The 16,193-nt window shown below is 55.2% G+C and overlaps 2 protein-coding genes across 6 annotated transcripts in view; one reads left to right on the forward strand and one right to left on the reverse strand.

The window, feature by feature from the left end:
- The window catches only part of LOC142823105 (C-type lectin domain family 2 member D-like), a 250,235-nt gene that overhangs the window by 37,966 nt on the left and 196,076 nt on the right, over window positions 1-16,193 (reverse strand). The gene's annotated exons all lie outside the window — the stretch shown is intronic.
- LOC142823061 (uncharacterized) overlaps window positions 1-16,193 on the forward strand; it is a 36,339-nt gene that overhangs the window by 5,148 nt on the left and 14,998 nt on the right. The window contains exons 6-8 of the mRNA XM_075913340.1: window positions 945-992; window positions 1,905-2,420; window positions 12,600-13,138. Coding sequence (XP_075769455.1) covers window positions 945-992; window positions 1,905-2,420; window positions 12,600-13,138 — 1,103 coding nt within the window. The remainder of the gene's footprint in view (window positions 1-944; window positions 993-1,904; window positions 2,421-12,599; window positions 13,139-16,193) is intronic.

Here is a 16,193-nt window from a genome sequence, read left to right on the forward strand (position 1 = left end):
GCAGACACAGCGGAGACGGGGCAGGGCCCGGGCGTAAGGGCGGCTCAAATCAATTCCCGTCTCACCGAAGGTCACAACACTCAGGCTCAGATTTACTCAAATCCCTTCGCTTGGGCTCCTGCATCTCTCCCAGCCCGAGGGCTGCAGGGCGGGGGCCCCAGGGCAGTGCAGCCCCCAGCCACAGGTGGGGTCCGTGGGAGCTGCAGGGGCCGAGCCCCCCGAGAACCAGGGATGCAAACCTTGTGTCTAACCCATTATCCGACAGAGCAGGTCTGGCTGGGGACGGCCCCTCCCCCCTGGAGCAGCCCCCGACCTGCAGGGCTCTCACCACCAGCCCTGGGCGGGGGCTGCTGCCGACTTCCTGCTCCCACTGGAGAGCCCCGTCCCCCGCGGGCCCAGGAGCAGCCCCCTGCCCGTGGCCGGCGCGGAGCCTCTCCAGCCCCACCGGGTCCTGGTGAGCCAGCCCAGGGAGCACGGCCCAGCCAGGGTGCTGCCTCCTGGTTAGCCCCTTAACCGGGCACATCCCTGCTGAGAGCCAGGCCCTGGGCCAAAGGGCAGCACCCGACCTCTGAACCCTCAGTCACAGGCCGTTTGTTCAAGATGGGCCCAGCCCCACCTTGAGCTCTGGTCCTGCCTGGCCGCCCGTCTGGGCCAAGGGGCTGCAGGGAAGGAGAAAGCCCCTCCCCCACGGCAAGGGGTCCCTCCAGCACAGGGGCCTCTGGTGCCTCCTCCCAGCAGCTGCAGGCCCAAGGCCTGTCCCTGAGGGGTGGGGGAAGGAGGGACAGAGGCGTGTCCCGGAGAGGGGTGGGGAGGGGCGGGGTTGGAGGGGTGGGGGAAGGAGGGACAGAGGCGTGTCCCTGAGAGGGGTGGGGCTGAGGAGGGTGGCGGAAGGGATTTCACTCTGCAAACCTGAAATCTCACCTCTTCTATCCTTCCCCCTCCAGGCACTCTTCCGGCTGCACTGGAAGCATCCCTAGGAGTGCACAGACCAGGTGAGCTGCCTCGAGCCCCCTCAGAGCCAGGCCTGGGCGCAGTGCGGTGCCCTAACACAGGCAGGCACCGGGCAAGCCGCAGCCAAACTACCCCCCTCCCCAAACCCTGGCTTTCCTCCAGGCCAGGGGCACCTCCTGCACCCAATTCCTCATCCCAAGCACCCCCCAAAGCCCACAGCTACAGCCCACCCTCCGGTCCAGAGTCCCTCCCCAAAACTGGAGCCCCCTTTGCATCCCAAACCCTCATCCCCAGGGCTCCCCAGAGCCCCCAGCGCCTCCAGCACCCGACTCCCTGCCTGAGTGTGCAGCCCCAAGGGCATCCTGCCCGGCCCCGAGAGGGACAGAAGGGGAGTCGGTGATGTCTCTGCTGTCGCCAGCCGGAGGCGGAGCAGCCTGGTGGGCGGCAGGTCGGAGCTCGGCCCAGAGCCCCAGTGCGGCGGGAAAGGAGTCGATCCCAGATGGGCCGTGCGGGGGAGACGTGTCCCAGGGGGAATCACAAACCCTGCCCAGAGGCAGCTGGGACCCAGGGACATTTCAATGGGGAGGGGCCCAGCTGAGGGCAGGGCCTGGATTCAGCCAGCCCTGACCAGGCAGTTTCCATCCCGTCCCTCTGGGGTCCCCGGCCCAGAGTCGCTTGTCCCCGGCCCAGGGAGAGGGGGGCAGATTCCCAGTGTCAGGGCCCCTCTGATCCCTTCTCTCTGCCACGGCCCCTCCCTGCCGGGGAGTGAGCTGCCCCTTGGGCTGAGCCGAGACCTCAGGGCTGCTCCCCACTCAGAGCCGGGCGCCCCAGGAGGTAGGAGAGTCCCTGAGTCACTGCCCAGCTGGGGCAGATTCTGTCCCTGATGCCATCGACCCCCCCCCCCCCCCCCCCCAGGGCCGAGCTCTGCCCCTCACGCTCTGATTCTCCCCCAGCCAATGTGACTCTGGATCCAGACACCGCATATCCCTGGTTCGTCCTGTTGGGGGATGGGAAACGTGTGAGATGGACAGGGACACGGCAGCCACAGCCCGACACCCTGGAGAGATTTGACTATGTGCCCTGTGTGCTGGGCAGTGAGGGCTTCACCTCGGGGAGACATTACTGGGAGGTGGAGGGTGGGGATGGGCGATGGGCTGTGGGGGTGGCCAGAGAGTCTGTGAGCAGGAAGGGAGAGATCAGCCTGAGCACCGAGAATGGGATCTGGGCTGTGGGGCGGTGGTGGTGGGGGCAACCCTTCCAGGCTCTCACTGACCCTCACACCCCTCTGCCCCTGAGCCCCCCCAGCAGGATCCAGGTTTATCTGGACTGTGACCGGGGGCAGGTGACATTTATCGATGCTGATACCGAGGCCCCGATCTTCACTTTCCCGCCGGGCTCCCTCCCTGGGGAGAGAATCCGACCCTGGATCTGGGTGGGGGACACAGACACTGAGCTCCGACTGTCTCCCTGACAACAGCCTCTCTGGCCTCACACCCGCCAGTCTGTGTGACCCTGGAGGACTCCCCTGTAGCCCGCCCCTGGCTCCTCCTCTCTATGGCTTCTGAAACCTCCTCTCCCTCCCTCCCTGCAGCTCCCCTTAAGGGAGGTGGAAGGACCCTACTGCAGCCCCAGACAGCAGACAGGCCCTGAAGGGCAGAGCTGGGGGCTGGGCACGGGGAGAGCTAACAGCCGGGCTGGGGACAGGCAGAGTTCAGATCAGCTCACACAAATCGACCAACCCAACGGCTCTGCCCCTCACTATCCCCCCGGATTAGGGGCTCTGGGGTCCAGCTGGACTCAGGAAAGCAGCCGGCCCCGGCTCCTGAAGCTGCTGCCTGCTGGGAACGTTGCTCTCCCCGGCAGAGCTGGAGACAAGGAGCGAGCTCCAGGCGGGGGCTGGGCTATTGCAACGCTGAACGGCGCTGCCTGGAATTGTAGCTGCCCAGAAAATCCCTGGCACGACGCTGCGAGCCCCCAGCCTGAGTGACGGGGGATGGGAGTGTCTGGGACAAGCCAGCAGGCCTGGCAGGGAGCTGCCTGAGCTAGTCTATGGGGGGGCGCTCACCAGGGAACATCAGAGCAGCCAGACTGGGTCAGACCAAAGGCCCGTCCAGCCCCGTGTCCTGTCGGCCCACAGTGGCCAGTGCCAGGTGCCCAGAGGGAGGGAACAGAACAGGGAACGTCCAGTGACCCCCTCCCCTGTTGCCCATTCCCAGCCCCCGACACACAGAGGCCAGGGACCCCTCCCTGCCCAGCCCCTGTGTAACTTGTGTGTGGGGAACTGTGTGTGAATCATTCGCTTTAATAAAATGTTTCCATCTGCCCCTGTCCGGTTGCTCTCTGGTGTGTTCCCCCGACTAGGAAATGGATTGTTGCCATAAGGGGGGGGGGGGGGTTTGCTGTCTCTAGGGCGTAGTTTTTGTGGGGGGAGGGGTGTTTGTCGTTCAGATTATTCTACTGAACAGAAGCAGGACTCAGATTCACGACTGGAGGCAGGTACCCGGGACCCTGCGCTGCTACGTCTGTGTCAGTGCAGACACACTTGGGGTGCAGCAGGGCGGGGGCTCTTTAAGGACATAAGAGCGGCCATATGGAGTCAGACCAAAGGTCCATCCAGCCCAGTGTCCTGTCTGCCCACAGTGGCCAGTGCCAGGTGCCCCAGAGGGAGTGAACAGAACAGGGAATAATCACATGATCCCTCCTTTGTAGCCCATTTCCAGCCCCTGGCAAACAGAGTCCAGGATCCCCATCCCTGCCCATCCTGGCTAATAAGTAGTGAAGAACCAAACCTCCATGAACTTATCCAGCTCTTACTTAAACCCCTTAAAGTTGCATCTCCACTGCAGGGCTCAACTCAACATAAGTTACAGAAAGTGAGCTACGTCAATTGCGTATCTTATTTTGAAATTGGGAGCATCTACACAGCACTTATTTTGAAATAGAGCTCTCTTCCTTCGACTTCCCTTATTCCTCGTACAATGAGGGTTACAGGAGTCGGAGTAAGAAGTCCTCCAGCTTGGCAATATTTTGACCCAATTTCAAAATAACTACCTGCTGTGTAGATGCGGACTAAGTTATCTTGAAATAAAGTTGCAGCATGTACGTACCCTTAAAGTGCTGGTCTTCACAACATCCTCTGGCAGGGAGTTCCACAGGTTGACTGTGCGCTGTGTCAAGAAAAGCTTCCTTTTGTTTGTCTTAAACCTGCGACCTATTCATTTGATTTGGTGACTCCGTGGTCTTAGGTTATGGGAACAAGTAAATAACTTTTCCTTATTCACTTTTTCCACACTAGTCACGATTTTACCGACCTCTATCCTATCCCCCCTTCATCTCTTTCCTATGCTGAAAACTCCCAGTCTTTTTCACCTCTCTTCTTATGGGACCTGTTCCAAACCCCAAATCATTATTGTTGCCCTTTTCTGACCCAGAGCTGGGACATTTGCTCACCCCCCTGTATTCATTCTGGGGTAGATCTGTCCCTGCCATCACACCCATCCCTTTGCATCTGATGAGAAACAGTCACATTCCACACACATCCCATTGTCCTGGCACAACCAAACTCTGACCTTGCTCTAAGGTAGGATCAGAGGAAGGTGTATGCTGCATTTGGTGGGCCTGGCTCTTACCATTGAGGAGGAGTTCTTGAACAAACAGATTCAGAAAGAGACAGACAGAGAGACAGACAGACAGACATGCAAACTCTCTAAAATACAGAGTGGGTTTCTGTTTTGTGACGTAAGCTACAAACTTCTGCCAATCCAGCTGTAGGGGAAGCCATGGACCAGACCCGTTTGATTGGCACGGAGAGCGCCAGAAAGAGATCTACAGCTACGGCTCAGGGCATCCTTAGGGAGGGGAGTCGGGAGGAGGAACGATCTGCCTCACAGGAACACCAAGGACTTCACCAAGGGCTCTGCCGCCTTCCCAAAAGTGGAGGGAAGAGGGGTGGGCAGGAGCTCTTGTCCCTCCTCTTCCTGCCCCTCCCTTCCTCATCCATGTCCGAGGCAGAGCAGGCTGGGAGTCCCCAACCTCCTGCCCGGGTGCTAAGAGCAGCCTCTGGCCTGAGTCACTGCCCCACACATGGCACTAGGCATGGGGGGGGGGGGGTTGAGTGCTGGGAGGGTTGATAACTGAGCAGGGGGAATTAGCAGTGGGGGCACTAATAGAGGAGGTGGGCAGTTCGCAGTGGTTAGTGGCTGCGGTGGGTGGGGGATTGGTGTCTGGGGCATTTATTGGCTGACAGGGAGGGGGACGGGGAGAGCTAGGGGTCGGAGGGGTTAATAGCTGTTGTGGGGGTTTCATGGCCAGGGGGTTAATGGCTGAGGGGGAGGGATTAGTGCTGAGGTGGAGGGGGGGTTAGTGGCCAGGGGGGTTCATGGCTGAGGTGGGGGGGTTAGTGGCTGGGGCGGTTAATAGCCAGGGGAGTGAAAGGCTGAGGAAGGGGGTTACAGGCTAGAAGGATTAATGGCTCAGGTGGGGGTTTAGTCCCAAGAGAGGTAAGTGGCTGAGGTGAGGGGGTCAGTGGCTGGGGCAATTAATGGCTGGGGAGGTTTAGTGGCCAGAGGGGTTAATGTCTGGAGGGCGGGAGTTACACACCATGGGGGTTAGCTGCCAGGTGGAGAGGATAATGTCTGAGCTGAGGGGGCTACAGGCCGGGGGGGGGGGGGGTAGTGGCTGAGGTGGGGGAGTTAGTGGCTGTGGGGTTAATAGTTGAGGTGGGGGACTAGAGGGGAGGGGGTTAGTGGCTGGGGCGGTTGATGGCTGGGGAGGTTTAGTGGCCAGAGGGGTTAATGTCTGGAGGGCGGGAGTTACACACTATGGGGGTTAGCTGCCAGGTGGAGAGGATAATGTCTGAGCTGAGGGGGCTACAGGCCGGGGGGGGGGGGGTAGTGGCTGAGGTGGGGGAGTTAGTGGCTGTGGGGTTAATAGTTGAGGTGGGGGACTAGAGGGGAGGGGGTTAGTGGCTGGGGCGGTTGATGGCTGGGGAGGGGGTTTGTGGCCAGGGGGGTTAATAGCTGGGAAAGGGGGATACATGCCAGGAGGGTTCATGGCTGAGGCGAGGGGGTTAGTGTCTGGGACGGTCAATGGATGAGCTAGGTGGGGATTAGTGGCCAGGAGAGTCAAGGGCTGAGGTGGGGGGGGGGGGGGGGGGGTTAGTGGCCAGGGCATTTATTGGCTGATGGGGTGATCTAGGGGTCAGAGAGGTTATTGTCTGATGTGGGGGTTAGTGGCCAGGGGGGTTAATGGCCGAGGTGGGCAGGGGGTTAGTGACTAGGATGGTTAATGGTTGATCTAGGTGGGAGTTAGTGGCTGGAGGGGTCAATGGCTGCGGGGGGGGGGGAGGGTTAGAGGCCAGGGGGGCTAGTGGCTGATGTAGGGGGTTAGAGGCTAGGCAGGTTATGGTGGAGGTTGGGGGTTCAGCGGCTGGAGGTGGGGGGGGTGGGTAATGGCTGAGGGGGACAGGTTATTGCCCAAGGGGGGTGCTCAGATGATGGGGAAGGATCCGGGCTCTGGGGTTGAGCAGCAGCTGGATTCCCAGAAGGGGCGGCACGTGTCCTTCTTCCAGCACTGCCTGCAGACGCTGCCCAGAGACCCTCGTCCCTGGACACCCCCAGCTCCTGGCCCAGCTGTGGAGGCGTTGGGAGCGGGATGCGGTTTCTGTGGGTCCTGAGCAGCCGTTAGGCAGTGGCTGTGAGGTTGAGGGGGTCACTGGGTGATATGGACCAGGCTGAGGGGCTTCTGGAGCTGTCTCAGGGCCTGTCTGGAGGGGTGTGAGCTGGGGGCTGTACACGCGGTAGTGAAACGGGAATTCGAAGTAAAGCCCTTAACTCATATTAGCTGTTAAACCTCTTTCCAGGAGGAATACCTTATTTGAAAATAAAAAACGCTGTGTAGATGCGGTTATTTCGAGAGAAAACCCTTCTTCTGAAATAATCCTTAAACCTCATTTCATAAGGAGTAAGGGTTATTTTGAAAGAAGGGTTTTCTCTATACTATGACTTAGGTACAGGCAGTCCCCGGGTTACGTACAAGATAGGGACTGTAGGTTTGTTCTTAAGTTGAATTTGTATGTAAGTCGGAACTGGTACATATTGTAGGGGAAACTCTAGCCAAACATTTCTCCAGAGCTCAGTTTTATTCTCCCACACCTCACTTCCCTCAGTCTTTTATTCTGAAGCTGAGGTGTCTGCTGAGAAAAGCATCTCCCTGGTCTGCTGGGGGGAAGCAGCTAGTACGGGGTTGCCTCACCCCGTTTGTAAGTAGGGATCTGATGTAAGTCGGATCCATGTAACCCGGGGACTGCCTGTATAATACACCACATATGGATTAAATACATAGTTTTCCACAGGCCATTTCTGCATTGAATCTTTTCCCTTTTGCAGCAGAAATTGGAGTGCAACTATGAAACTAATACAATTCCCTATAAATTCTTTAAAAAAAACCCAACAACAAATAGTCTGGTAGCACTTTAAAAACTAACAAAATATGGAAATGGGATCAGGAGCTTTCATGGGCACAGCGCACACTCCGGTCATCTGAAGCAGCAGGCTGTGCCCACGAATGCTCATGATCCCATCGACATGTTTAGTCTCTAAAGTGCTACCAGACCATTGGTTGTTTTTTAAATTTTTCTTCTTTACAGACTAACTTGGCTACCCCTCTGAAGCTCTAAATTCTTAATAGCCCTCATCATGGAACCTGGTCAATTGACAAGGTCTGACTGTGTCAATTTACTTGGAGGAAAAGAAGCAAATGCAGAAGGAGGTTCATATAAAATGCATTTGAAGCTGTGAGTGATTGAAGAGTGTTGGGGGGTTTTAAGTTGTACAGAATGACATCACCACATCAGTGTCCAAATGCTGCTGCCGCTGTGACCAGCCTCAGCACCGTCCCCTCCGGGCATGTGCTGCTCCAGCTCTGGCTACTGCTTCACAGGCTGGGGGGCTGCATCCCTGGAGAAGAGCTGAGGGGGTGGGTTCCCTACGCCATCCGAGACCCCAATGTGTAACCACTTCACTCATTACTATGTGTAACGCTGGCCTGCCACCAGGGGGCTGTCTGCTGGCAGCACACTGCGTCCCAAACGGCTCAGTCTCAATTTACAGAATGGGATGAAAATGAAGGTTCTCAATTAACCATAGTTAACTCAAGTGATTAATGCAAAATAAATTAGCTAGATTTTAAAAAGCAGTGGTAGATGGAGCCTGAGCTATAGAAAGAAAGTGGCCCCCACCTACCCACGCTGAGACCCTGCACCCCCACCCCTTTCATTCAAACCCCTCAGATGGGGGGTGATTAGTGAGCACAGCTCTAAGAGCAATAGAAATATCATTTGTAACGGGGTTCGAAGGACGGGAATGCAATGCAGGGACTCAAGGCAAGAGATAAGACAAATATTTGAACTGTGACTTCATGTATTAACTGACTAGAGACATTTAACTCTGCAAAATGTGTGACACGCTCCCCCACAGCTGCATGTGGGGCACTTGCAGCATATTTCCCCCTTCCTCAGTCAAATCAGCTCAGGAAGTTCTTTTCGTTGTGCTGGCTGAGTTACAGTAATAGAGGAGTCAGACTGGTGCTTAAGCAGTTACAAGTTTACTAAAGAAACTTATAAACATACGGTTACAGTGGCTATTGCTTTACTTCTTAACTGCTAGCAAATACAGGTTTTAAATGGCTACAAAAAACTCCCACACACTGGTTGTATAAGTTCACCAAAATAATGGTACCACAACAACAACATAGACTTATAGAGCTCTAATTCTATGCAGGCACAAAGACAAAAGGACACATACAGGTACAATTTTTACCCCCTTCTGCGTCTCTCAATTCCAGCGTAGTCAGGCTAGGATCGGTCACTCAATTCCTCATAAAGCCGAAGACGAGGCTGGGTGTCCTCGTGTGGACCTCAGGAGTCAATCACCTAACCTTACCAGCAGGTGGTTGATAGATTGGTACTCCAAGTGAGTGCGCTACTGGGCCCATCTTTATACCCGTGGGCTCACGTATTCTCTTTCTTATCGAAGGTGCCAAATTGTGCTGGTTCCTCTTTGTGAGGCCAGTTCTTACAAGGGAGTTGTGAACATAATTTACACTTGTAAGAGAGAGATAACTAAACTAGGAGTACTGGGCATTCTTTACTCAGCGGGAGATTCCTCTCCCAAGATGGTTGTGTGATCCTATCAATATTGGTGCTAGCCAAGGGCAGTTTCTGCAGCCTCTTGGTCAGCGATTGGCTTGAGGCCCCTCTTATCTATGTTCACAGTTGTCCAGGGTCAGGAGGAGCCAGCGTATCCCGCCTTCTGTCAAGGCATCAAAGACTATGCTGATTTTATTGCTCTCTGTGTCCAGTGTGCTCTGAGGCACCTTAGAGGGGCAAGCAAGATGGATGTGGAAGGGGGGTTCTGTCCGGCTACAGAAGCCTGCTTTAACCCCACTGCACCACCTCCAAGGAGCCACTAGCAGTGCCCAGCAGTTGCCCACATCCTGAAGCTCTACCCCAATCACGAATCCTACACCCTAAGCTGCCCTAGCACCAAGCACCCCTGCATCCAAACACCCTTCCGGAGGCTGCCCCTAGGACCTCCACTGGCACCCCAACTTCCTGCCCCAAGCTCAGCTCAGCATCTCCCCCCACACTCAAATCCCTTAATCCAAAACCAGAGCCTGCCCCCCAACCCTCTGCCCCTGCGTGGGGAAAGGGAGGGAGGATGGAGTGAGCAGGGATAGGGCTTCAGAGAAGGGGCACAAAGGAGGCAGGGCCAGGGTGTTTGGGTTTGAGGTAGATCCTGGATAGCACTTCAATTCAAAAAGTCATCTCGTACTTTAATACTTAAAATTGCTGACTCAAGTCCTTGAGGACGGGCCATGCAGAGGCATCTCAGGCTCTGTGACTCGGGTATACAAAGCTGCTGTGCTCCCCCCAGGGTGTCCATGCATTGGCAAACAAGATCAACTCAGCTATTTGACCTGAAACTCTGTGATTAGCCCCGCTGGTGGTGCACATCGGGACATGCTTGGGTGCACAGAACAAAATTTATTCTGTACACAAATGGGAAATGAGATGGAGCATCAGTCTCTGCCCTGCCAGTAGCTACCCCCACAAGGAGTAGGTGTTATTAGCCGTGCAGGGACAAGGTGCTGAGCAGGTGACAGTCCTGGTAGGGCAGAGCCGAGGCCATGGGCCAGTGCTGCAAGGAAGCCAACTGGCCAGTGAATGGCTGCAGCCCTGGGCGGGAGCTGCGGAGTGACTGTCCCTGGCTAGAGCTGAGCTTTTCCAGCACGTCGGGGTCTGCACAGTTCGGTTCAGTGGCTCTCCCCCCTCCCCTCCCCCTCCCGCTCCCCATTCATGGTTCCACCGCCCTGTGGGAGCCTCCAGCAGCGGGGGGGCAGGGAAGTGGGGGAAGGGGGACGGGATGTTGAAAATGGGCGGCAACCAGGAGAAAGTGGCTGAGCCCAGCCCCAGCAGCACCCCACTCACTGGGGGGAGAGGGCAGGAGGTAGATGAGGGGTGGCGGAGCTTAGAATCAAAGTGCCTCCCTGGCTGACTCCAGCGCTCAGCCACCGCATGTGCCCCACCCGCAGCTGGGCGCTCAGTAGGTATTTTTGAAAATGAAATGAAAATGTCCAGGCTTCATTTCACTCATTGCTCGGGGGTGGAGCTGGGAGGAGGGATTCAGGATTCAGGCTGCCCCAGGGAGAGCGACAACCCCAGCCCCTATTACCAGGGCAGCTTGGGGCCAGGCGAGAAGAACCTGCCATGGCCACGGCAGCTCCACAAGTGCAGCGAGGGGAGAGGGCGCAGGGCCCCCCCCGCTGAGGCAGGTCCAGGTCCAGGATCATGTAATCAGAGAAGATTAGGGCTGGCAGAGACCTCAGGAGTCATAGTCCGACCCCTCCTCCCCCAGCTCCAAGCAGGACCAGCCCCAACTCAACCATCCCAGCCAGGGCTTGGTCACACCTCTAGGGATGGAGATTCCACCCCCTCCCTTGGGAACCCATCCCTGTGCTTCACCACCCTCCTAGAGAAAGAGTTTTTCCTGATATCCAACCTAGACCCCCTCCTCCCCTGTAGCTTGAGCCCATTGCTCCTTGTTTTATCAAAACTCGGGGCTCTGGGCAGGAGGGTTGCTTGGGGGTTTCTTGCTGCTTCTCACTGGCCTAGGAGCTGCTCTTCTGTGCTTCCACAGTCCCTCCCTCTCTCTGCTCAACTTTCTGGGGCAGAATCTACCTTCCACCCTTCCGCTGACCTGCCAGAGCCCCTCTCCCCTCTGCACCAGGCCCTGCGGCTGCCACTGCCTTCCTGGGAACCCCGGGAGGGGCTGGCTCTGCTCTGAGCTCTGCCTGAGGATGGGGGAGGGTAGAGAGAGTGTCTGGCAGGTTTCCTATTTCACATCAATCTCTGCCCCATGCCTGCACCCAAAGCCCAGGGCTCTGGGAGAGCCTGACTCCAAGTGTGTGTGTGTGGGGGGGGGGGGGGGGGTTTGCTGGGCGCTGCCCCCTCTGAGAATCAGCCCAGAGACCCCTGGGAACTAGTTCATGGTCTGAGATTGGCTGGTTTGTTCTGATGCCTGTTGCTCCCCAGAGCAGTGTGGGGACTGGGGGAGGGGAGCAGCCCCCACATGGCTGGAGGCAGCGACGCGGGCCCCGGGGAAAACATTCCCTGCCAAAACATTGGCCTGGAGCTACTGCACCCCCCCACTCCACACAGGTGGGTTGTGCACCAGAGTGGAGCCTGCCCCCGAGCTTGGGAACCTTGCCTGGAGCAGTGGGGTTACAATTCCGGGGTGCAGCAGGCCCAGCCCGACGGGGGGCAGTGTGGGAGCACCACGAAAGGTCCCCTCGGTGCACCAGTCACCTCTGGGCAGGAGCATTGCACCCCTTGAGGCCTGACCCACCGCGTCTGGGTGGCTCTGACCTTCACCTCTGACTTATCCCTCAGGTGCGGCAGGGCTAACAACACACGTTGATGGTACGATGAGCTCTCGTGGGCACAGCCTGCTTCTTCCACGGGAGCTCGTCACCCGTCCTCATGTGTGGTCAGCCTCTAAGGTGCTGCTGGACTGGCCGTTGTTTCTGAAGAGTTTCCAGTTACAGGCGAACTCCCCTCCCCTCCCAGGGGCTGTGTCTACACCTCAAAGAATATTCAGAAAAAGAGATGCAAATTGCAGTTGGCAATTTGCGTCTCTTTTTCTGCTTTTCTTCTGAACGAGGCTTTTCCGACATTCGAGCAGTTTACACAGGCACAAATGTCGGGAAAAAACCCTCTTTCGGAACATCCCTTCTTCCTCGTACCACGAGGTTTACAGAGATGTCAAAAAATGCCTTTGTTTTTCCAAACAATTTTTCAGAAAAGCAGACTCGGTCCTTGGACACAGCAGACCCTTTCCAGGATATCCTGGGAAAACTCTGCAGTCTAGACGTACCCTGAACCAGACTGACTAGTTAGCTCCAGCTGTCAGGCTCAGTGCGGTCAGGCTCCAAGTCAGTGGGTTACCCATGCCGAGCTGCCTGCAGAGCAGGGAACATGCCGTCCCTTCCAGACTTGCACAGCACAGATCAGTGTGATCCTTTTCATCCCCCACCCTCTATTGCCCCTGTTCCTCCCTCCCTTTCTGTCCTGGTCCCTTCCCTCTTTTCAGTTTCACTTTCGTGTTTTTGTCCCTCCCCTTCCTGTCTCCTCCTTTTCCTTCTTCTCCCTCCCTGTCAGCGCAAGCCGGCCTGGCCGATCAAGGGGCAAAGAGCAGACACACACCCGACCGCCATGGCCGCCAGAGCCACGCCTGGGGAATTGCAAGAGGAAGCCACTTGCTCTGTCTGCCTGGGGTATCTGACGGAGCCGGTGACTATAGCCTGTGGGCACAACTTCTGCCGAGCCTGCCTCACCCAATACTGCGAGGAACGGGAAGCGGGGGGCCTGACCTGTCCCCAGTGCCGGGCCCCCTTCCAGAAAGGGAAGTTCAAGCCCAACACCCAGCTGAACAACATTGTGCAGAAGCTGCGGCAGCTGGGGCCCAAGCCAGGGGACGGGGAAGCGGGGGATCTGTGCGAGAGACACCAGGAACGACTCAAACTCTTCTGTGAGGACGATGGAGCCGCTATCTGCTTGGTGTGTGAGAAATCTCGGAACCACAAGTCCCACACGGTGGTGCCCATCGAGGAGGCAGCCCAGGAGTACCAGGTGAGAGCTGCTGCTGCCTGTAGGGTTGCCAGGTGGTTTCACAAAAAATACTGAACATGGTGGGAACATGTCTGGTATTTGCAATCTTTTTTTTTTACCAGACAGAAACCGCAAAAACTGGACCGTCTGGGCCAGTCCTGGACACCTAAAAACCAACTGCCTGTGCCTCATGAAACCCTAACGGGCCCCAGGTTTATCCCCTCCCTAGGCAGGGCCAGCTGTTCCCAGCTGGCTGCTCGGAGGGAGGCAGCTCAGTGAAGGGGCTGGTGTCCGAGGGGTGAGCTCCGGGGACCATGGGGAAAGATCCCGACTCCTTTGGGCCGACACTGGGAGTCTCCACACGCTGATGGCGAGAACGGGGCTGGCTGCTCGCTGCGCACCTGTCACCCACCTGGCAGGGGGAGGGGCAGCAAGAGGAGCTGGGTTCAGTATCTAGAGGTTCCCTTTCAATAATGTAACACAGAACCAGCTCCCGTCCCTACCCAGCAGCGGTGGAAAAAGTCCCCCTGAAAGTTACTTGAGTAAAAGCCCTGCTACTTTGAAAACAATGTAACTAAGTAAAAATGAAAGTGTCCTTCTGGAAAAGGACTTGAGTTAAAGTACAAAAGTGTCATCTTAATTGCACTCAGGTATCCAGAAGTAAAAGTAGCCGTCCTGTGGAAATCAATGATTAACCACCTGAGTTATCGTAGGGCACCATTAGTTTTCATGTATATGCACATACACATATATATCTATACTTATATGTGCGTGTAGGTATGTATATGTGTGTGTGTGTGTGTATATATATATATACATATATTATATAATATATACACACATATACTATACATTTCTATTTCAAATCTGGAATTTAAGCACCCCATTGCCATCCCTCCCAGGACCCCCTCCCTCCACACACACCCTGTCTCCCTCCCAGATCCCTCACTTTTCATTATGGCAAACACCCATGGTCCAGAAAATTCCATCATCTATTTCCCAAGATTACTGGATCAAAGTGGTTCAAATGCAGCAGGCTTTTCACATCCCTGGCAGAGGTGGGAGAGACGCTGAGGCGGAATGTTCATCCCCCACCGTGCTGTATCCTGCAAGGTAGTCCTAAGCCTATGTCAGTGATATGGGTCTCATTTTTTGAAGTGAAGGTGAGGGTCTAAAGGGGCAAATCTAGGAAGTACCAATCTTTGAGCCCTGTGCCAAGTTGACTTTCCTTAAGAGTGAACATTTGGCCTTGGTTAGAGGAGCAGAGTGGATTTCATTTATTATTCTCCTGGCCCAGTCTTGCTTTGATTATAATTACAGTCTAATGATGTTTTAATAGGTATGATTTTACAAATATGGCTGTCTCTTAAATTATTTTATTTTTGTCTGGGGGAATTGGCTCTTTCTGAGAACTAAATCAGCCATAACATGATTAAAATGAAGAAAATGATCCTTCTGGAAAACTGGAGATCAGGAGTGGGGAAACTTTTTTGGGTCTGGGGCCACTGACCTATAGAAAAATCAGTCAGAGGCCACACAATTGAGAGGCAATACCCCCAGGAAATAAAACAGCCCCCCAACCCTCCTGATGTGGCCCCCAGTGGAGACACCTCACTCCCCTGGCGTTCCAGCCCCATGTGGGAGACCATATCAAAAGCCTTGCTAAAGTCAAGATATATCACATCCACAGACTTGCCCATATCCACAGAGCCAGTTACCTCATCACAGAAGCTAATCAGATTGGTCAGGCATGACTTGCCCTTTGTAAATCCATGTTGACTATTCCTGATCACTTTCCCCTCTTCCAAGTGCCTCAAAATAGATTACTTAAGGATCCCCTCCATGATTTTTCCAGGAACTGAGGTAAGACTCACTGGCCTATAGTTCCCTGGATTATTGTTCTTCCCTTTTTTGAAGATGGGCACTACATTTGCCTTTTTCCAATCATCCGGGATCTCTCCGGATATCCACAACTTTTCAAAGATAATGGCCAAAGGCTCCTCAATGACATTTGCCAACTCCCACAGCACCCTCGGATGCATTAAGTCCGGACCCATGAATTTATGTACGATTAGCTTTTCTAAATAGTTCCTAACCTGTTCTTTACCCACCACGGGCTGTCCATCTTCATCCCATCTTGTGTCACTTAGCGCATTAGTCTGGGAGCCCATCTTGTCCATGAATACAGAGGCAAAGAAAGCATTGAGTACTTCAGCTTTCCCCACATCATCTGTCACTAGGTTACCTCCTTCATCCAGTAGGTATGAACACCCTCTCTGATCACCTTCTTCTTGTTAACATGCCTGTAGAAACCTTTCTTGTTATCCTTCACATCCTTAGCCAGTCGCAGTTCCATCTGCGCTTTCGCCTTCCTGATAACCCCCCGGCACTCTCAAGCTATACATTTAAATCCCTCCCTGGTCATTTGTCCAAGTTTCCACTTTTTGTAAGCTTCCTTTTTGTGCTTAAATTCACCAAGGATTTCCCCTGTAAGCCATCCGGTCTCCTACCATATTTGCTTCTCTTGCTATGCGTCAGGATGGTTTCTTTCTGTGCCTTCAATAAGGCTTCTTTAAAATACTGCCAGCTGTCCTGGACTCCTTTCTCCTTCATGTTAGCATCCCAGGGGATTCTGCCCATCAGGTGTCTGAGGGTATGTCTACACTACCCCGCTAGTTCGAACTAGCGGGGGTAATGTAGTCATCCGCAGTTGCAAATGAAGCCCGGGATTTGAATTTCCCGGGCTTCATTTGCATGAAGCCGGCCGGCGCCATTTTTAAATGCCAGCTAGTTCGAACCCCGTGTCGTGCGGCTACACGTGGCATGGAGTAGCTAGTTCGGATTAGGAAGCCTAATCCGAACTAGCTACTCCGTGCCGCGTGTAGCCGCGCGGCACGGGGTTCGAACTAGCTGGCATTTAAAAATGGCGCCGGCCGGCTTCATGCAAATGAAGCCCGGGAAATTCAAATCCCGGGCTTCATTTGCAACTGCGGATGACTACATTACCCCCGCTAGTTCGAACTAGCGGGGTAGTGTAGACATACCCTGAGGGAGTCAAAATCTGCTTTTCTGAAGT

The sequence above is a fragment of the Pelodiscus sinensis genome, chromosome 32, assembly GCF_049634645.1.
Source record: "Pelodiscus sinensis isolate JC-2024 chromosome 32, ASM4963464v1, whole genome shotgun sequence".
Lineage (NCBI taxonomy): Eukaryota > Metazoa > Chordata > Testudines > Trionychidae > Pelodiscus > Pelodiscus sinensis.